The sequence below is a fragment of the Frieseomelitta varia genome, unplaced genomic scaffold (assembly GCF_011392965.1).
Source record: "Frieseomelitta varia isolate USP_RPSP 00005682 unplaced genomic scaffold, Fvar_1.2 scaffold_759, whole genome shotgun sequence".
Classification (NCBI taxonomy): Eukaryota; Metazoa; Arthropoda; class Insecta; order Hymenoptera; family Apidae; genus Frieseomelitta; species Frieseomelitta varia.
The window spans coordinates 285,659-306,703 of NW_025110544.1; the positions used below are offsets into that span (position 1 = coordinate 285,659).

The window sequence follows — 21,045 nt, forward strand, 5'->3', positions numbered from 1 at the left end:
GAAAAGAAAATTGTAGTTATTCATGGTTGCAGAGAAGGCTGTGGAATCTACTGTTTGATTGATCCATAAATATCTGAATGTACTTGAGTTTTTCTGTTATTATCATTCGACATTTGAAAGTGGACCACTTTGCAACAGCTGGTATATGATTAACAAAAAAAAAGAAAAAAAAAAAAGGAAAATACTACTACAGGGTACACGTTTGTCAGTATAAAATTAAGTCTACTTGTGAATAAAATTTCTTTGAAAAACTGGCTAGAAGACAGTTATTTTTCTTTTTTCTTTTTTTTTCTTTTCCAGGAAATAAAGGATGAGGAGTCTTTTGTTCTTGTACAGATAATGTTAATGTACATAGATAGTGTTAATAACGGCAAGCTCTTTTCTACTGGAGAGAGTTTTCAAAGTGACAGAATTAATCTTGGAAAACACGTGAAGCAGTTCGAAGATGGAGTAAACATTGGTAAAACGATTAGAGTTACTTGGCTAATGATAAGTATCGATCACTCGCAGTTTTATGTACGTTAAAGAAAGTATATCGTTCTCGGAGGCACAAATTCCCGTAACTACCATACACGCTAAAAAATGTCGAAGGAAGGAGAGAACTACCTTTTGCATGCATACTGAGAGAGAGACATTGTCTGTATAAAGCTGGTTCATAGGTCCTGCAAACATTACCACAATAATATATAGAGTATTCCCTTCTTAGAGATACCGTGTAAGGGTGTAATCCTATTTACTATTAAAATCTTAATTCTGAAACTTTACAGCTTTACAAATAGCTGATAGCTAATAATTCTTCACATTCAGTTCGATGCTGCTGAAATAAATTCCACAAAGAAAATCGCTAGTAATTTGTATCTTTGCAACTCTTTCTAAATTTTGAGATCGAAAACATCCTTGTTCCCTTTACTGCATCGTGGTTCTTATTCAATTCTTATTCAGAAAACACCCCTACAGGGATAAACAATTCCGTAAGCATGTACAAAAGTAACCAACAGCTGCGTATGTAAGCTTTCTTTTTTTTCTTAGCTAAAACACAAAACATATAATGTGAGATCACTGAGCGAGGCGTTTTCAACAATTGAAAAATGTGAGAAACGAGAAACAGACTGTGCATGCAAAATATAGGCGTTTGTGAATGATGTACTTATAGTGAGTCAGAGGCGAAAAGAGTAGAAAAATTAAATGTTATCGTTTAATGAAAACTTGTATCAAACTTACCCTAGTGTCTAAATAAATTTCGTAAATTTTCCAAATATTTTTAATCAACTGTCTCCTTTCTCTACCACTGGACAGCTGATTACAAAACCGCCATGCACGACACACAAAAAGCAAACAGTACAAGAAGTACAATTGAAACAAAAGCGAATTTAGTAATAACTGCGTTAATGAAACTACACTGATCTGAAATTCTCAAACAGCAGCCCGGTACGACGTCGTGTCTCGCCATGGATCCTAAATTTTACACTACGACGTTATGTACATGAAAAAGAACACGAATACCTAAAGAAACATGCAGAACTCGAATTAACACTCAGTACCGAATACTCACCTGGTTGACCGATTCCAGAAGACTTCCCAGGCTGTTTTGACTTTCCACGTCCTTCCATCGATCTCTGGGCCCCCTGAAGCCTTGCTGCTGTTCGTCTTTTCTGTGATAACCTTCATTATGGTCCAGCTTGATCTTCTTCGCTCCTCTAAGCTCGTTTTCCGTCGTAGCCTTTAGTCTGGAGCAACACTCGACGAACAGCTCTTCGTCAAAGTTCAGGACCTTGCCCTGTCTAGGCTTCGCAGTCTCTATCTCCTGCGGCACGTCCAGAGCGTTGTCCTCTATGGCATCAGTGGGTGCGATGGTGACCACTTCGCTCTTGTGACTCGAGCACGGGGACCTGATCACGATCTTCTCCCCCGAAAACTCGCTGGAGCTCTTTCTAGTCACGGCGTCGTTCGCGACCAGATTTTCATCCTCCTCTTCGTTCTCGCTGTTGGAGCTCGTCTCGACGGAGCTTCTCGGTGTCCCACAGACGAACAACGGAGAGATCCGCCCATGACCCGCATCCTCGTCCTCTTCGTCGTCCACGTCGGAGTCTCTGGTGGTCTGAGAGTTCCTATCCATGCTCGGGGACCTGTTTCTCACGCTACTGGGCGCCAAGCTGCTGCAACTGCGCGAGGACTCTTCCAAGTCAACGGATAGCCTATTGATCAGTTGGCTCCTTTTCTGATGAACGTCTTTCATGAGACTGTCCTCCTCATCGTCCGACTCTTTCGGATTCTTCGAAGCCTTCTTCTCCGACACTAGATCCTTCCAACTCTCCTCCTCGCTCTTACCTTTGCTTCTCTTGGCGTCTGACAGTTTTCTCCTCTTGACCATCTTCTGTTCGTCATCCGCGGTGTCATCCTCCATAGGCGCCATCTTGGAAGAATCCTCGTCGTAGTTGAAGGACCCATAGCCGCTGTCCTTGATCGTCAAGTCGGGTTTACCTTGGTTCCTCAGTCCATAGTTCGGCTCCTTGTGCTTCGATCTCTGACTCTTGTCGACGTTCGCCTCGGTGAAGTCGTCCTCGAACGTCCTGGAGATCAGTTCCTCCGCCCTCTTCTTGCTCAGCCGGCACTTGGTCGCCGGCAGGTGCAAGAAATAACTGTTGGACGCCTCCGTGTCGTGTTTCTTTTTGTTGTTGGAGCTCTTTGATCTCACGTGTCTTCCGGAATGGTGTTCGTCTACCTGGTTCTCCTGGTACACCGGGTTCTTCTCCTTGTTTCTCTCCGAGGAAGAGTTCTTCTTCGATCGTTTCCCAGAACGTTTCCTGGGGCTGGAGTGCGCGGAGGACGAGACCGAGTGCCTCTTGCCGTTCTTCTCGTTCGTGCAGTCCTTAGAATACTTGAAACACGTCCGAGATATGTCCGAGTCGTCCTCCGACTTGGACACCCAGTCGTTCAGCACCTCCTTCACTTTGTCCGCCTTCTCGCCGCCGAACACTCTGCCGAACACGCTCTTCACGATCTTGCTCTTGTTCCGCGACTCGGTCTTGTCCTCGTTCTCACTGTCGTCGCTCTCGCTGGTCAGATCGGCCAGCTTGCTCCTCATCGAAGACTTCCTGCCTCTGGATCTCCTATGGTTGTCCTTCGCACTCGAGTATCTGTGGCTCTTGGTGGCTTTCTTGCCTAAAATTTGACGATCGCTGGCACTTGATTTTCGACCGACGTTACTAATAATCTCCGATTCTTCCAGTTCTTTCTCGTTCGGTATGATTTTCATCGACGGAACTGCCTCGCTATTCTCCGACTCCGACGAGATCTTCGAGTCTTTGTCAGAGTTGTCCTCCATCGTTTTCGACGCCTCTTCCTCCGACGCGATCTTCGCCTGTTCGTCGTTGACGTTCGAATCCTTGTCGTCTGGTTTCTCCTTCTCGATCGGTTCGTTCGCGGGTGAAGAATCGTCGTCGACCGTGCGTTCGTTCTCGACATTCGACTTTGCCTCCGGTTTCGATTCGTTTACAGAATCCGTCGGAATGTCCGTGCAACAGGGGATCTCCTTCATCTGATCCTTGTACGCGTCTAATTTTTGTACCCTCTCTAGTAAAATTTGCGACAACGGTTTGTCCGCTAAACTGGAGGACGACGAAGTTTCGTCGTCGTCTATAGATTCCAAGGATTTGATTATGTCTTCTGACCGTACAATCTCTTCCTCAGTAACTCGTTGTTCCATCGACTGTTTTAGAGTAGTTTCTTCCGCGGATTCTGGATTTTCTTCGAGTTTCTTGCTTTCCAACTCTTCCGATTCGTTGAATTCATGTACATTTTGATTCTCCAGTGATTCAAGGATAGGAACGCTGTCATTTTTGATAGAACTCTCTTCCAAGCGCTCTAACTTTTCACCTGTGTTGAATTCGTCGATGGCAAAAGCCTCTGACTCTGAAAATTTCGTTGCTAACTCATTCTGATCAACTTTATGTCTGGGAACTGAGCTCTTCGTTGCTTCACCTTCCGAGTTGTTTTCCGTTTCTTCCGACTGTCTCTTGTCTCTGCCTCTCCTGGATCTCCCATGATGTGGCGCTTTCCCTGACTCATTCTGCTTCTCGCTTTCTGTCTGTTGATCTTCCACGTTCTCCAATGTCTCCGTGACCCTTTGCACTTTGGAAATAATGTCCAGTTCGTCGACGTTGCTCTCCAAAGAGCTTTTTCTCTCTCTTCTCTGACTCTCGCATGGGGTTGAGGAGCTCGAGTCTTCGTCAAATCCTTCTGTTCTCGATTCAACGTAATCGCAATCCTCGACCGGTTCGGCTCGGGCGCTCTCGTGATTTCTCTCAGAACTGCGATCCACATCCTCGGATGTCTCGACGAACGCGCTCGAGTAGTCGCACTTGTCGAGGTCAGTATCTTTACAGACTTCGATTCCGCGCGTGTTTATGGTGAGTTTCAGGCTCAAACGTTCGTACGGTTGATTCTTCACCGTGTCAGTGTCGTCCAGTCGGACGCTCGGGAAATCGTCGTTCCTTTCCTCAGGGTTCATCTTGTATATACTGTCGTCCTCCACGATTTTATTCACCTCTGTCCTCAACAGCGCATCCTCAATCTCCATATCCATGTCCATGTCCCTGTTCTCTTGCAGTTTCGGCGAACCGTCTAAACACGGTTCTTGGAAGTCGTTCTCCCTCGTTCTGAGAATGTCGGTTTTCGACCCTTCGAATGAACTCTCCTTTGACGCGGTCAGACACGAGGATTTAGCAATTTTGATGGACATGTTCGCGCCCAGAACGCTGACCAACGTATCGTCTGTTGGATTTTCCAACTCGGGGCTGTCCAGGAGAATTTGCTCGTCGATCAGGCTCTTCTTCTTAGCCTTCTCTTTCTTCTTCTCGTGCTTCTTTCTCTTCCCGATGTCTTCCATCTTCACCTCCATTTTCACCGGCGTGGATATAGACTCCGGCTCGGAAGACACTTGATCGGTAATTACGTACTCGTCGTGATTCATGTTCTCCGTAATCTTGCAGATCTCCTCGTCGAGAAGCTCGTCCTCCAGCGTGTGCTGATGCGTGGCCTGAGAATTCATCAGGGGATTTTGTTCCAGGTGGTTGCTGTAGCAGAGATCGCTGCAAAGGGGCTCTGGAATCGCAGACTTCGAAGCGTCGTTCTCATTCTCCTGGTCGTCCCTCAGCTCCGAAGGAACGTTCGTCGCTTCGTCTGCTGATTCGACCCTGTTCTCGTCGCTGGACACGTCGTTCTGACTGGCGGCGAAGGGATCTTCCGCGTTCTCGACGTCCTCCGCCGTCGACGCCGCGTTCTTCTTCGACTTGACCATCTGCGACAGGTGAGACTGAGACTGATTGTGCTTTTTCAGGGAGCTTTTCCTGGTGAAACTGGTGGTGCAGACGTCGCAGAAGAACCTGGCTGCCTCCTTCGTCAGCTTCTTCCTCTTCTCCACGATCAGAATCTCGCCCGTCTTCTTGTGGACCACCACGTAGTTGCCAGCCGCCCTCTTCTTCGGCGATTGAAAGTTATCCTGCGTTTGCGAGAGACCATCCAGCTTCTCGTCCATCTGATCCTCGTTTTTCAGCTCTTCCTCGTCGTCGTCGTCGTCGTCGTCCTCCTCCTCCTCCTCCTCTTCTTCCTCCTCCTCCTCCTCTTCCTCCTCCTCTTCTTCCTCCTCCTCCTCTTCCTCTTCATCTTCAACCGACCTTTTAAAATCTTCGTCTTGTTTCTCAATTTTGTCCTCACCAAGCTTCTCGTCCAACATTTCGTTCGATAACACAGCTTCTTCGACCAATTTCTCCTCGTTCGGCGGTTTCATTTTCGGTTCTGGCTCCTGATCGACGTCGTTCTTCGCGTCGGTCACGTCCTCCACGCAATCTGGAATGTCCATCGGAATGTCGAAGTCGTCCATCAGGTAGTCGACCAAGATTATGTTCTTCTTGGCTCTCCTCTTCAGGATCTGCCGTCTGTTGGTGCTCCTCTCGACGTCCATCAGGTAGTCGACCAAGATTATGTTCTTCTTGGCTCTCCTTTTCAGGATCTGCCTTCTATTGCTGCTCCTCTCGACGTCGACGGACTCCGAGTCAGTTGCGGACGTGTCCTCCGTTCGCGACGCGCGAAGCTCCTTCCTCTTTTTCGAGTAGCGTTTCCTTCTCAGGTAGCTGAAGTCGCTCACGCAGGAGTTCTCTGACAAGTTGTCCGCGCTCTCCAGTCGTCCTTGTTCCGGCAGGTCTTCCGAAGACAGCTGTTTCCTCTTCGAGGTTCTAGTCTTGCCAATTTGCTCCGTTTTGCCCATTAGATCGAGGGAACCGGCGGAGCTCGATCTCTCCAGGTCGTCGCGTTCACTCTCGGCGGTGTGTTTTTTTTCTTCGACAGGGTCTTTCTGGCACAAGTTCTCCGGTTGATCATCCTTCTCCGTCGAGCTCTTCTTCTCTTCCGAACACTCCGCACCATCTGCTTCCGGCTCTGCTCGAGGACAGTTGCTCTGAACGTCCGAATTCTCGTCGGTGGTCGATCTCCTCTTGTACGTCCTCTTCTTCGTGTGTTGGAGCAGCTCGGTTACTTCAGGAACTTTGAACGGCTCCACGTTCGACGAAGGGACCTGCAGATGATTGAAATTCTTGCTCTGACTCTCGGCCTCCTCCACGAGCTTGTTCGTTCTCAGCGATCTTCTGGGCGGAAGTTGACTCGTCGCGGCGGGTTCCTGCTTGGGATTTTCTCGAGAAACTGTGTCTGGTGACTGCGTCAGACACTTCTTCTTTCTGCCGCGTTTTTTCGGCACTTTAACCGCAACAACTGGTGCCTCTTCGGTGGTCTTCTCTAGCTCGATAGAAGAAGAAGTTTGATCGATCTGCTCTTTGTTCATTTCCTCCGAGTTTTTCGCGCTAGAATTCTCTTCTTTTTCTTTCGAGTGTTCTTCGAGACTATCCGACAACGTCGTCTGCTGTCTTGGAGTTTCATCGAGCACAGTTTCACGTTTCTCCGACGATTCTTCCACATTCTTCCATGGTTCAGTGTTTTCAGTAGTTATGCTAATCGCACTGACACCAACGGCAGTGTTATTTTCGTCTTCGTTTGCCGTTTTTTCCTCGCTCTTTGTTCGAACCGTGGATTTCGTTCTGAACGACCTTCTTCTCGGCCCTCTCGCGTTCTCCAGCGTCACTTCGCTCGTAGATATCTCTTCTTCGGAGATGTGACTCACCTTCTCTTCCTCCGTAGGATGCGACTTCCTCTTGTAAGATCTCCTGATCGGTACATGAATTTCGGAATACTGATCCACCTCTTCCACGCAACATCTCCTCTTTTTCGACGAATTCTCTTCCTTAGTTCTCGTTGCATCAGCAACTTCTTCTAGTTGCTCTGCTTCTTCGTTCTTGTCCTTTCTCGTACGTTCTTCTGTATTGTTTGCAGGATCAACGGCGAGTTCCGTGACAATTTCATTGGAATTTTCAGGCGTGTCGATGTCCTTCGTTCCACGTTCCTCGCGTTGTATCTTGTCTCCGTCAACCTCGGTAGACAGGTCGTCCTGAATGTTCTCTTCAGCGGAAGGCACTTGCTTTGATTGTTCGATTAATTCTATCGAGTCAGTCAGAGGATGCAACTCGTTGGAGACAAGGCTTTCTTCTATCGAATTGTCTGTCGATTCGACGGTCTTCTTCTTGGATCTCCCATCCAACGATCGTTTCTTCGATCTCCTTTTCGCTTTTCCCTCCTCGGCCACCTCTTCGTGTTTCTCCTTTTCTCCATTCAGCCTCGACGAAGGTGCATCCGCGACGTTACTCGCTGAAATTTCCAAAGTGTTTTCAATGGCAGGTGATAAAACTTTATTATTATTTATAGCAGAGCTGGTTTCGGCGGGGACGACGCCATCTTGTTCTTTCGATCCATCGACACAATTCTCCTTTTCGTCCATAAAAGAGGTCTTCTCTCGTTCCTCCATCAGCATTTTGGTTTCAGCCTCTTGGTCAGCTATCTCTCCACTTTTGGGTGTTACTTTTGACTCGAATTCTGTTGCAGGTTCCTCCGAAATTTTTTCTTCGTTCTCTTCGTTTCCTAGGTTCTGGACCAAATTGTCCCGACTCGGGCAACTTTCGTCGGACGATCTTTCGATTTTTTCACTTCCCTGCGCCGTGTCTCTGATCTTTTCCGCTTTCGTTGCAGCTCTCGTCTCGCCCGAAGTCTCCGTGTTCTCCGAGAAGACCGGCCCGACTTCATTCAGAATACTGGTGAGCTCGTCCGCGGCCGTGTCCAGCAGAGAACCAACCTCACCTTCCAACAACGCGTCCTTCTGTTTTGCTATTTTCGAAACAATCTTCTCCAAAAACGATCCTTTCCCCTTCTGTTTCCTTCTCGACAAGTCCAGAATAATGTCATTAGCCGGTGACTGTTCTTCGTCCTCGTTCGAGGACGACTCACCTCTCTGAATCTTCTCCGTAGGTCTCTCCAAATTCTGCTCCTTGGTAGCTTCAATTTGTTTCGGATCGTTCTCGTTGGAAATCACTGATTTATCCGGAACAGTTGCCAACACTTCGAAAACAGCGTTCTCAGAAGATTTGACACTTTTGTCCAGGTTTGGAGTCTTGCTAGCACCATCGTCGGCCCGTGGCGTGGCAGTCTGAAGAGATACTCCGGATTCCACGTTGTCTGTACCAGTCTGCGTGCTCGGGACACTCGGCTGCGCGTCCACAGGGATATTTATGCCCTCTGTGAGAATCCCAATCACGTTGTTCAAGGACTTTTTCGACGCCTGATCTTTCCTGGCACCCCAGGATTTCCTGGGCCTGCCAACTTTCAACTTTTGAACGGGCGCTGGCCTTGCCAGTGAATTTTCCTTCCCATTGTTCCTTTCTCTGCTCTCCAATAGATGATCTACCTTCTCTTCCTTGGCCAGTTTCGTCCCTCCAATTGACACAGTCTCTCTGTTATCGGAATTCGCCTCGTTCCTTTCCGCTTCCTTCGAGTCGATGTCGTTAGCAGCTTCGCTTTCCTCGTTCTTCGTTTGGCATACTTCTTGGGTGTTCCTTTTATCAGACACGTCGTTGTTGTTGGACTTGACTCTGCCTCGTCGTTTTCCAAAAACGTTCTTCTTCAGACTCGAGTCTTCACTCTGGACAACGTCTATTTCACCGGAGTTCAACGTCGAACCCCTCGTTTGTCTCTTGTCCGTATTCTGGACGTTGTTCGTATTCACGCTGGTTTCCGACTTAGTTTGCACGTCGAAAGACGACAACGGCATCAGTGACTTGCTCTCGTTGGTCAGACTGCTGCTCCTCCGTCCTCTGGCTGCTGATTTCACCTCGTCTTTCATCCTGCTGGCTTCTTCCGCGACGGTTCTTTCGTTCTTCGTGTCTTTCCTGTCCGTCTTTCTCAGTGATTTTCTCCTGGCGTCGAGCTTCTCTTTCTTCGTAGACGCGTCTGAGGTCGATCCCGAGTCCAACTTCAGAGCCCTCTCCACCTCCGGATCCTTTCGAGACTTGCTCCTGCCCTGTTCCAGCTTGAACTTCGACGCTGGTTGCCTCAGGCAACGTTTGGACGTGGCGATCCTAGTAGTCAAAACCAGTTTCGTGAGCAGATCCTCCTTGCTGTCGGATCCGATCAGCTTCTTTACCTCGAACGGAACGCTTCGGATCTTTATGGGACTGTCGTCGTCGTCGAGAACGCTCTCCAACTTGGTCTTGATGTTGCTTTTGACGGTTTCTTCCTTCTTCTGCTTCACCTCCTTCTTCAGACTCGTTTCCTCCACGTTTCTTGCTGTGGTTCCGGTTGTTTTCTTTTCCTCCGCATTCAAGATCTTGGCCGGGGCGCTCCTTCTCTTGAATTTCTCTTTGATCGATCCTTTGGTCACCTCCTTGGACACGTCGGTCTTCGCGTCGATATTCTCCGCGGTTTTGTTCAAACTTTTCGCGTCGTTCTTCGCTCTCCTGCCTTTACCCTGCTTTTGCTGTTCCTTCTCCTCCTTCAAACTGCTTCCGGTTCCCTTTTCTGGTTCTTGAGTCTCCTGCTTCTTGGGATTTTCCTTGTCGTCCAAACACTTGCCGATCAGCGCCTTACCGCCCCGCAGGCTCTTCTCCTGAGCAGAAGCCGGCGTGGCTGGCGATAAAATCGGCAGGTCGTTCGCCGAGGTTTCCGGATACTCGTCCGTAGGGGACGACGCTCGAACAGCTGGCTCCAGCGTGGGCATCTTGTCACTGTCAGACGACAGCCTGGTCGTTCTTTTCGGCAAATTTTGGTCGCCGTTCTTACATTTGGTAACTGCCCTCAACTTGGACCTGGTGATCGACGATTCCGGACTAGTTTCACCGCCTCGTTCCTTGGCTGTCGTCGTCGAGACTTGACCAGAGACCGGACACCTGAGCCCTACACCCTCCGGGAACTTCTGAGGCAAAGCGGATTCCTTGTTGGGATTTCTGGCGAATTTCCCGTCCTGGGTCCTCAGCTGCGACTTGGCTTTGATAGAGGCGTTCAGAGAGGCGACAGGATCCACCGGACGCTTTCGTTTAGGTATGCCGCTCTGCGTGGACGACTTGCTGCTCTTCAGACTGGGGGATCTCGCTTCCCCTGGACTAGCTTCGGTTCCCTCTGCCTCCGCCTCCTTCTCCAAACTTTTCGGACAAGCTTTGCTGGTTTTCGACGTTCTAACACCATCGCCAAGCGTCTCTGTCTTCGTCTCGGACACGTTCTTCGAAACCGTCCTCGCTGTTTTCGCTTTCAGGCTCGTCCTCTTTGCCTGGTCCAGGCTCCTCACTGTACCGTCTTTCGTCCTCACGTTTCGCTTCTTGCCCAGTACCCTCGGCCCTCTCGTCGCTTTCGCTCTGTTGGGCGCGTCGTCTCCTCCGACAGTGGAACACCCGTCGACCGATTTCTCTTTGGTTTCCCTCTCCGGATCAGTGGTTTTCGTCGTGCTGACCTCTCGTGCCTCCACACCCTCCCTCTCTCCCAACGTGGGCTTCGACAAGTCGGGAGCATAGTTCCTCACCACGCTCTCGATCACCGCAGAGATATTGTCAATCCGGCACCGGTTCCGTTGGATCGACTTGGCGTTCTTCAACAGCTTGTTCCTCAGGGCAGCCTTGTTCCGGGACATTCGCGAGACGCTGGAATTCTCGCCGACCAGCCGCGGCCTCGTCCTGGTTTGCACCTGTACAGACGGCAAAGAAGCCTTCGTGGTACTGCGTCGTGTGTGCCTGTTGCGCTCGCTGCTCGCGGAAACTCGAGCAAGTTTCCTTTTCTTTTTTTTTTTTTTTTTTTCTTTTTCGACGAAGGTCGGTCAACAACCATTTTCTACGTGATTTACGTAGGACAATGTGCTACGGGGGATTATTATGGTATTGTGGTTCGAGTTAAGTTCTATTTTGAGGAGTCTGCCCACCTCACTTTGAGCGAAAATTGCGAACACTTTTGCTCCTTTAGAAGTGGATTTTAGTAATCTTGTGGATCGCGAGTATTTCAAAATTTGACATTAACTATTTAGTTTCTTTCTTTCTTTTTTTTTCTTTTTTTATTGAAATGAAAAATTCTTGAATAGTAAACGATCTCTACATTTCTTGATTTTCGACTGTTAGATTAATATTCTGAAAATGTAAATCAGTCCTAAATACATGATTTTATTTTTACTTGAAAATGTTCTCGTCAGTTTCTATAATCCAAAAATTTCTATTCTGCATGTGTTTCACTCCGAAAGTGCTTTCAAAACTCAATCGCAAGTAATTCTAGTGCCTAAATTTTAAGAAATTCCTAAATGCAAAGAACTTTAACATTCCAACTTTCGCTTTCCCTCTTGCACCCCAATTCTTTATCACTTTTATATTAGAATCTCCTAAAGTATCAAGCTTTCACAGCCCAATTCCAAGTACTTGTAGTTAAATTTCAAGAAATTCCTCAATAATTTTCAGAATTCATCAAACGCACAAAGAACGAACTTTAATCATTCTAGCTCCTAATATAGAGTTAGCTTTTCCATCCCAATTCTACGTCGCCAACCTTACATTAGGATCTCCTAAAGTATTAAAATCTCCCCCGTGCTTTGAAAACTCAATCCCAACTATTTCTAATTCCCAACTTTTAACATACAAATCCCCCAGATAATTGCTCAGAGCACAAAGCTTTAACTCCCTTTAACTTCAACGATTCCAACTCCCCAATATCTACATAGTACCAAATGATACTTCTGTCCTGACAGAAATCAATGCCAAGACTCTCCGCCGTCGCTCCGCTTTGTCAGGGCTGATCGATTCGAATCGGACGAGCCGACCCGAGGGGGGACTTTTTCAAATGTCATAATCATCCTGCCCTGGACACAAAAATGTCAAGGGAGTGTTGTCCATCCAACGAGTCGTCCAGTTTCCTGAGATAGCGTGAAAACCGTCTTGCCGGCGTGGCTACGTCGCCACGTATTCTCCCCTACGTGTGCACGGACACATAGCCGTGTGGTTGGGTAATCAATACTCCACTTATATATCCGTGCCGTCCAGCCGGAGCCGGCCCCGCGCGCGTTATCGCCTTATTATTATCGAGTTTCGTCTTTTTCGCGAGGATTCGGGTCACCCGTTAACTGGAGCTGCTCGTCGCGAGCTACGTACTTGTTTACCTAATTCCGGCCCCGCCTTTTTCGGGTCACCGTGTGTGCTTCCCGTCTTGCCAACTCTCGTTGGCACGCTGGCAATCGCAAATTGTCCACTCAGGACTCTCTCTTTCCTCGCGCGACCACACAGGGTCCTTTTCGTCTGTTACGTTGCTCGCGCCAGTTTCTCCGGGTTTGAATTATGCTATCGAACAAGTATACTTTCTCGCCGATAAACTTTGTCTTTTTTTTTTACAGGAGTTTGGGATTTAGAGACCAGTCTTATAAATGTTGAAATTAGAACTGTGTATTGGTATTTCGAATTTTTCTTGGAAACGCTTGAAACTTTCATCGTTCCAGTGTGAAGAAAAGAAGAGGAAATGTCTTTTCTCAACCTTCAAAGTCCCTAATCTTTCGCAAATCTTTCAAGCTACTCAAATTGTGGAAAATACAATTATTACGTAGGTCAGACACGTGACTGTTTTTCGTTGTACCTCTCTTATCGCTAGTAATTAAAAGAAAATTACAGGAAGACGTAGTTCAAAGGACTGCTACGTTTGTAGAACTATATCTGTTTTACAAATTCATTGAGTAACTTTTCCTTTTTATGCAGAAGGAAAGAAATTTTGATTAAAGCTGAGAAGTGTGTCACTTTATCATGACCGTGTGTTTAATTTCGAAACGAACAGTCCTAAATACGTTGAATGACGTGTAATTTCAGTGATTGTAATTTCTAATTTCGTCACGCAACAGAATTACACATATATCCCCCTACCGGATGATTGTGTTTTGAGATTCTCGGACTCTGTTTCAGTTGTCTGTCAAATTAGCGTGCGTAACAGTTAATTCCGCTTAGTACGAATAGCACTTGGGTGATGATTGCGGTGTTATTCGACAATAAAACCACATAAACACCAAAAAAAACTGAACATTTAGGACAAGGTTAATGGAATCGTTCGAACATTCAACACTTACGGTGCGCAATCTGCCCTGGGTTCTCAGTGTGGTGTCCTGCAACACCTTCCTGGTTGCCCTCTTGGGCGGTAAGTTGGCCAACATCTTTTGTATACTCTCCCCTACGAACAAAAGAACGAAGAATGAACCATTTATCTCTGTTATTTCTTTCTTTCTTTTCTTTTTAGATCATTTTGATCCAAAGTGAAGCTCAGTGATGGATTGATATTGTTACAGTCTCCCTTAATTCAGGTTCCTTTAACTGACAAAAATCGCGAGAAATTGGCCGAAATTAGTTCCATTAGTGCCATTTTTAAATTCTGCTTCGACACTTTGGACAGCAGGATTTGTGCACGCGTATTGGATACGTTTAATATTAATCGACGCATGATTAATAAGTTTCAAATGATCGTGGCTCGCCACGGCCGTAATTATTGCGCGGCAAGGGAAGTTGTCGAATAAGTGACTCAGCTAAATGAAACAAAGTTTTAATTAGTGCAGTAATTAAACGCTTCTCTGACGTGGTTAACGAATTTCCTCTACCCCGTACGTTCCTGTTTACCGTCCCTTTTTATCAATTTCCAAAGCACGTGCTGCCATTTGTTATTTTTTTCTTTTTACAAATTCCTTTTCCTCGAAACCGAAATCTCGTTTCGAAACAGAAAAAAAAAAAAAAAAAAACGTTGTAATACGATTCACCTTGACTTCGTAGGAAATTAAAACCTTGTTACACTGACTCTCCGTCCCCAAACGCGTGTTTTTTTCCTCTTTTTTCGCGCAAAGTTAAAATTCAATCCGATGCGATGGCGTAATTCACTTGGCCACGCTCTATGGCAGCTCGACGCATTCGCGCTGCAATAGGAGCCAATTAAAATTTATATTTCACAGGACATTAAATCCATCCCTTAAGAGAGAGAGAGAGAGAGAGAGGCAGAGAGTTACAAGACGATCGTTTAACCTCTTGCGCTGAACTGACTTGAGTTTTGTAGTCTGGGAACCCTCTGGTCCACACTGTGACTAATTGAGACTTGGAAATTTTTATGAAAGAAACTTTGGACTATAAATTGAGATTTGGAAATTTTTATAAAAAGAAACTTTGGACTATAAATTGAGATTTGGAAATTTTTATACCGTCAAAAAGAAAAAAAGATGAAGTCACTCACTGTCGCTGGGCCTGACCCTCGGCCCCGTAGGCTGCTTCTCTCTCGGCGCGTTCACCCTCGGTGTCTGCGAGTTCTGAATGTTCCTCTTCATTCCCCGCTGCCTTCGCCTCCTGCTGCGGCTGCCGAACGGCCTCCACTTGCACTTCTTCTTCCCATTGCCGAACAGGCCAAGCAACCATGCCTGGTCCCCGCCGCACTCCAGCATGTGCCTGTGCAATTCTGGTAGCGTGGTACAATTCTTGGAGCACTTGGTGCACACCTTTTCGACCAAGATGGCCGCCCTCGCTTTCGCCGTGGGCACGTCCTTCCCTGGTAGAAATAGATGCTTGTAAAGCTCCCTTTGATCACCAGAGAACTCAAAGTGAGAACACCAGACGTTCGGATGTGTGGTCACTTTGTGGTCCTCCATTTCTTTCAAAGTTACCTGCAACGAGAACGTGCCTGGTAAGTGACGATTGTACGTACGATGAATTTTTTTTTTCTTTTTTTTTTTTTTTTTTCTTACGTAGAAATTATTTCTTTCGTAAATGCGAGTCGGGATGAAATTTCGCGCGTTTAATTTTTGGTGACACGATCGAGCCGCGTACGAGAGTTCTGAACTAATCTCGAGCGTCCATCTAAAGTTCTAGTTCACGGGCCAATCTCACGGGGACGACGTCCTAATTAGCTCAATCGATAATAACGATCGGCGAGAGCACGGTTATTACGATTGGACTTGGACTCGACGGTAATATCTCGCTCGGACGATCAATAGAGATTCGTTCGACGACAGCTAATTGTCAATCAACATGAAGAGATGTCCCTTCAACTGCTCTGCAATCCGATCGATAGTCAGCAATCAGGTAGACTGATTAATTAGCTAATCGCTCGTGAATGCCGTCGTTTCGATAAGGCCGACTGTACTCGAGTCTTTCGACTGTCTATCGAGACTTTTGTCCAACGAGACAAAGTTCGTGGAAATCGACTTTGAAGACTTCGTTGTCAACGCAAATTTGTCAAGGTAAATGATTGGGAAGTTTACGAGTACGTACAATTATTGCAAAAAAAAAAAAAAAAAGAACGTAATTTTCCAATTTTCTTCAAACTTCATTACAAAATGTGAATCCATGAATATTAATTCCTTTTCGTATTTTTCTAAATTTCTAAATTTCTAAAATTCCTCGTCTCGTAAATTTCCAATAAATTTACACGATGTTAAAAGCAAGACCACGAATTGGTCATTTCGTATCTCAACATCGTTCCGAGACAATTGATTCGAGACACAGGGCTCCGCGTGTCCTGTACGTTGTTTCAGCGTAACCATTTATTTATTTTTTTTTCAGACATCATCATTGTGAACTCACGTGTTTGGAAGCGCAGGTACCGCAAACGTAGATCCTCGGTCTGGACCATTCCCCGGTTAACTCGGCGTAGACGGTTTCCTGTTTCTTGGCCGCCTCGGACGTTGTCGTCTCGTCCCACTTCCTCAGCCTCAGGAAATTGCCGAACTCCACAGTGAACTCCGTCTCCTGAAGCTGCTTCACGTTTGCCTCGGTGCAGTCGCGTTTCCCTTCCGAGGCCTGCTCGACATCCAGAGGCTTGTCGACTTCGACGACAGCTTCCTCGAGATCCCTGGAGTTGAGACACTGCTCGTTCTGCGCCATCTCGGAGGCAGTGAGGACGGTGATCTGCTGCAGCCTGCTCAGACTTAGGTCCTTCAACAGTTGTTGCTTCTTCCTCAGGGAGAGCTGCGTCGAGATGTCGAACTTGCTCAGGTCCTTTATCGAGCAGGTCCACTGCTCCTTTCCGTCGTACTTCCTCGGGAAGTTGTACTTCTCGAACGACACTCTCCGCGGATGAGACCTGTTGCTCTTGCCGGGTTTCTGCGCGTACTCGCTGTTGTTTTCGTACTCCTCGTTGCCGTACTCTTTCGAATAGACTGGCGTTGCCGCCGTCAACGAGATGTCTATGGGGAACTGGATCTGGCTGACGTTGTGCTCGTAGAAGGACTGCTGTGGCTGTTGCTGCTGCTGCTGCTGCTGCTGTTGCTGTTGTTGCGGCTTCGCGTCTGTCGCGGACGAACAACCGGTGGACGACGTGACTGTTGACGAGGAGGAGGAGCTCTGCAGCTTGCCGTCTAGGTGGTGGAGCAGGTTCTCGCGAATGTTGCAGCTCACGCTGCTGTAGAACGAGCTGTCGAACTCTGGGCTGCCCGGGTTGCTGAAGTTGTCCTTCGCTGGGTGCACCGGCTTCAAAAGGATGTTCGTAGGTTCCGTTCGATGCTCGTGATCGGTGTCCTCCGACCTTCTCTCTTTGGGATTCGGGACATCCCGAGGACTTTGGTTGCCCTGCTCCTTGCTAGGCGAGGCTTCCTTCATTTTCTCCTGCAAAGGAAAGTTGAAAGTTGAATTTAATACCAAGTAGAATCGACAGCTCGAGCTTGATTCGGAGATTGTTTATGTTTTTATACAGTGTGTCCTTGAATTTCCATCCGAGAACAATTCAGTTGCTCTGTCTCTTACCTGAATCTGAAGGTTCCTCTCCACACTGACACCGTGATTCTCGCTCATGTGGCCGGCCAGTGCTTCCCTGGTGAGGTATCTGGTCGAGCACTGCAGACACCCATGATATTTGTCCCCGTGGCTGCCGACCATGTGCTGAAACAGCCCCTCGAGACTCTCTGCACACTTGTCAGAACAGTACTGGCAGTTTTGCGACGGTTTCCTCGAGTTCCTCTCCGACCTCCTGCCACCTCCCTGCTGATGAACTCTCTCGGTGTGTCGTTGCCTAAGCGATATCGACATGAACTTTCTGTCGCAGTACAAACAGAGATGCCTGACCGTGGGAGAGGGCGGCTTGCAGGGAGATTTCGAGCTCTGGGAGGAGGAAGACGTCGAAGAAGAGGACAAGGGCGATTGTGGGACAGCCAGTTCGGCGGTCTGACAGTTCTGCAGCACGGAGGCCACCTTGTCCAGGGGCAGGCTACAGTGCAAGCTCGTCATGGAGAACTCCTGATTCCTTGAGTCTCTGGACTCGTCCGTCGAATTTTCCAACGACCTCGTTTGCTGCTTCTCCTGGCTGTTCTCGTCGATCAGCTGATTGATGCCGTTCAGAAGGTCGTTCAACAGATCCCTGCACACGTTCCTGAGCTCCACGTTGTCAGGCACTGATTCCCTGCAATCCTCCCTGACAGGATCGACGTTACTCTTGTCGTCAGACTGACTTTCGCTCAGCCTCTCCATGATGATAGTCCCCAACGAACGATTCTCTTTCCTCTCATCCTCGTCGTTCCTCGCTGTCTCGCTGAGGACAGACTGCTCCTCGGACTTTGCCTCCCTGGAGGAACACCTGTCGATCCTGCAAACGTCCTCTTCGTCCGCTTTGGGCTCCTTCTCCTCGCTGACACCCTCGTTGATATTCTCCTGACGATTAAACTCTTCTTTTTTCAGGGAATTCTCCTTCTGCCGCTCCGAGGGGGACTCCTTCGCTTCAGGCTTGTCAGGCTGCTCCGACGGGACGACAGCTGTCTCGGTTCTGCTCTCGTTGGGCCTCGAGGGCTCGAACTTGGCCGCTGGACCCTTGGAGTCCTCGTCCTCCTGGTCCTCGGGCAACTTCTCCGCCTCGTTGCTCTTCTCGCTCGCCGCCTCTTTCTTCTTGCTCAACGCCTCCCTGTCGTCGTCCTCCTCGTCCTTGATCACGCCGTTCAACACCGTCATCACATACTTCTCCAGCGTTTCGAGATTCCTCTCGACGCTGTTCCTATCGTCCTCCTCCTTCCTCGGCGAGTCCCTCGTGTCAGGGACCTTCTTCCTGAGATTGTTTATCACGTTGCTGAGCCTGCTCCTCTTGTCCTGGGCGGTCTGCGCGGACCTGTACGCGTGGCCGTGCTTCTCCTGCTGTTGCTGGCTCCTCGGGTCGCTGTTCGCGTTGGCCGGATGGTTGGCACCCAGGTCGTCGAGGTTGTGGCTCGAGGCGACCATCCTGACGTCGACGCACGATGGGGACGACGCTCCGGTCGCTGTGGACGATGCCGTCGTTGCCGGAGTGAATTTCGCCGCGCCGAAAACATCCGCCGCCTCGCTGGTCGTCTTGCTACCAGCCACGTCCGCCGAGGCCGCTTCTGCAAGTTCAAAATGGCGGCTGATCGGTGCATCGTTCGTTCAAGAACTCATCGCGATTCTCATAATTTTTTTCCCTTTTTCTTTTAGCGAGATTCAACAATCGATAAGCAAGAATTAATTGTTCCTTAATTATTAATTATTAATTGTGACTAATCATTAATCTTAATCGTTAATTATGTCGTTGAAGAAGTTTTTTTCAATGAGATTTTGCAACTGATGAGTAAGAATTAATTGCATTCTTAATTCTTAATTATTAATTGTAATGTGACCAATTATTAATCTTAATTGTTAATTGTCATTAAAGGAATTCTTAATTATTTATTTTCTGAACGGGTGAATTGTGAATTTCTTTAATGACAATTAATGATTGATATTGGACTGTGGATTTTTGACAACAGTCGAGAAATTAACTCTCGAAATTAACCTTCTTGCATTTTTATTTTCAAAAACCAGAGATCTACGTTTTACAAGAAAGTAGTTTTACGCAATTTTAGTTTTAGGAATGATTCTTCGCAGAAATTTTGATACATCATTTTATATATATTTGAAAACTTATAGAGATATCACGAGAATTCGGTATCCAAAATTCGCGAGAAAGTTTATACGTGACGCGGCTAGACATTCAAAATAGAATTCACGGATCGCATATATCCGAGGGATGGAACTAAAATACCCAGACGATGGTATGCGTCCGGTAAATGAGTTATGCGGCCTACGCAAACGGAAGTGGAAAAGGAGAAAAAAAAGAAAAACAGGCCAGGTTATGTAAGCGTGGAACAGATCAATAATTCCCTGCTCGCCCGGTATGGCCGTAAACACCGACGATCCTCCGGAGGAAAATTGTGAAAAGCTACGACACCTTGAGATTGGCAAATCTCCTCCCCCGCCCCGTTCGTACTTAACTCTGTCATTATTACTCGAAGCAAGGAAATTGGCCCATTTTCAGTTTCAGTAAACTGTCCTCGAAGAATCTTCACATTTTCAAATTTTTCAATTACCGAACTGTGATGGATATCGAGAGTTTTATTTTTCCAGAATTACACTATTCTTCGAACTGCCAAGTCTGTTTCATGAAATTTACAAGCGAAGTTTGTTGGACGAGTCTTTTGCGTTCGTCGAGATTGAACGAAACGTTTCGTCGTCGGTAGGGAAACAGATTTACACGCGGTGGAAATGGTTCTGGTAATAAGTTCGGTGGTTCTCGCTTAATATCCCGTGTAGAAGTTATTAAAACGGTGGCTGTAAGCCGATTACCGGCGTTTCGCCGGGCCGGAAACCTCGGTCCCTATGAAGAACCTCCTCCGAGCGCAAATTAACTTGTTGTTACATTGTTGTTGTAAGAGGAAGGATCGATGCTAACTGCACATCAAATAAAAAAAAAAAATAATAAAAGCGAAGTAGCTGAATAAATGTTACTGAAATTTTTACAGCACGTCGAGTTTCCTCCTGCAAAAATTCACTTTCTAACATTTTATTGATCGATTCATCGTCAAAATCGGCCTCGAATTCAACGAAGACTGCGACAGAAATAAAAAAACGTGATGATTCGGTGCTGCTTCCGATGGTAGAGAATTAAACACCGAAAACTAAAGGGCGATTGTGCCTGAAATTGAATTAGAAATCGGGAACAATGCCCCGGACTATTGGACGAGGGAAACGGGAGAGAAAAAAGTTGAGGAAAAGTCCGAGAGGTGACCTAAAGGTCCAAACTAGTCTGGTACAGAAAGTCTATTGAGATTCGAACGTCGAAAGGGGCTGTTTCGGCCGAGCAGTGCGTTTATTTTCACGGGCGAGCTGCCAGCTGGTGCGGATTACGGGATCGACGATGGCGATGCACCGCGTCTAAATCCCCGCGTTTATTAATATTTTATCAAATTTTTCGCCGTTCGCGTTCCTGACTCTTACTTTAAACGTGGAACCTGACACGGCAATACGTATTTCTCAAACGTATCTCAGTCTGATCGCTTCTTTAAAATTCAAATATCGATTGATCGGCACGGACTGTTTGATACCTTCAGGAGGACGAGTACAGAAAGAAATTCCAAAATGCTATTCTAGACGAGATCACCGTGGATCTTGCGTAGTTTCGAGAAATTTTCCATGTAAAATAACTGTGTCACGATGTTTCAACCAGCTGGCAACCGATTGCGGACCATAACGAGTGACCAAGCAACAATTCGTCGCTTTGGAATTATTGAGAAGTAATATAATTACTGTTTTGCCTGGATTACGCTCAAATATACTTAAAAACTGCGAAAATATTGCAATTTCGGGGCAAGAAATTCTCGACGTGCGAATT

The 21,045-nt window shown here is 47.1% G+C and overlaps 1 protein-coding gene across 3 annotated transcripts in view; it reads right to left on the minus strand.

Moving 5' to 3' along the window:
* LOC122535716 overlaps positions 1–21,045 on the minus strand; it is a 73,164-nt gene that overhangs the window by 7,432 nt on the left and 44,687 nt on the right. For 2 of the 3 annotated variants that reach the window (XM_043667480.1, XM_043667479.1), the window contains exons 4-9: positions 17,148–18,745; positions 15,990–17,009; positions 14,647–15,070; positions 13,505–13,605; positions 5,644–11,107; positions 1,553–5,547 (exon numbers count right to left, since the gene is read on the minus strand). In XM_043667480.1, the coding sequence (XP_043523415.1) occupies positions 1,553–5,547; positions 5,644–11,107; positions 13,505–13,605; positions 14,647–15,070; positions 15,990–17,009; positions 17,148–18,745 (12,602 nt within the window). Of the gene's footprint in view, positions 1–1,552; positions 11,108–13,504; positions 13,606–14,646; positions 15,071–15,989; positions 17,010–17,147; positions 18,746–21,045 lie in introns of all 3 variants that reach the window. The other variant, XM_043667478.1, reaches the window with a different exon arrangement.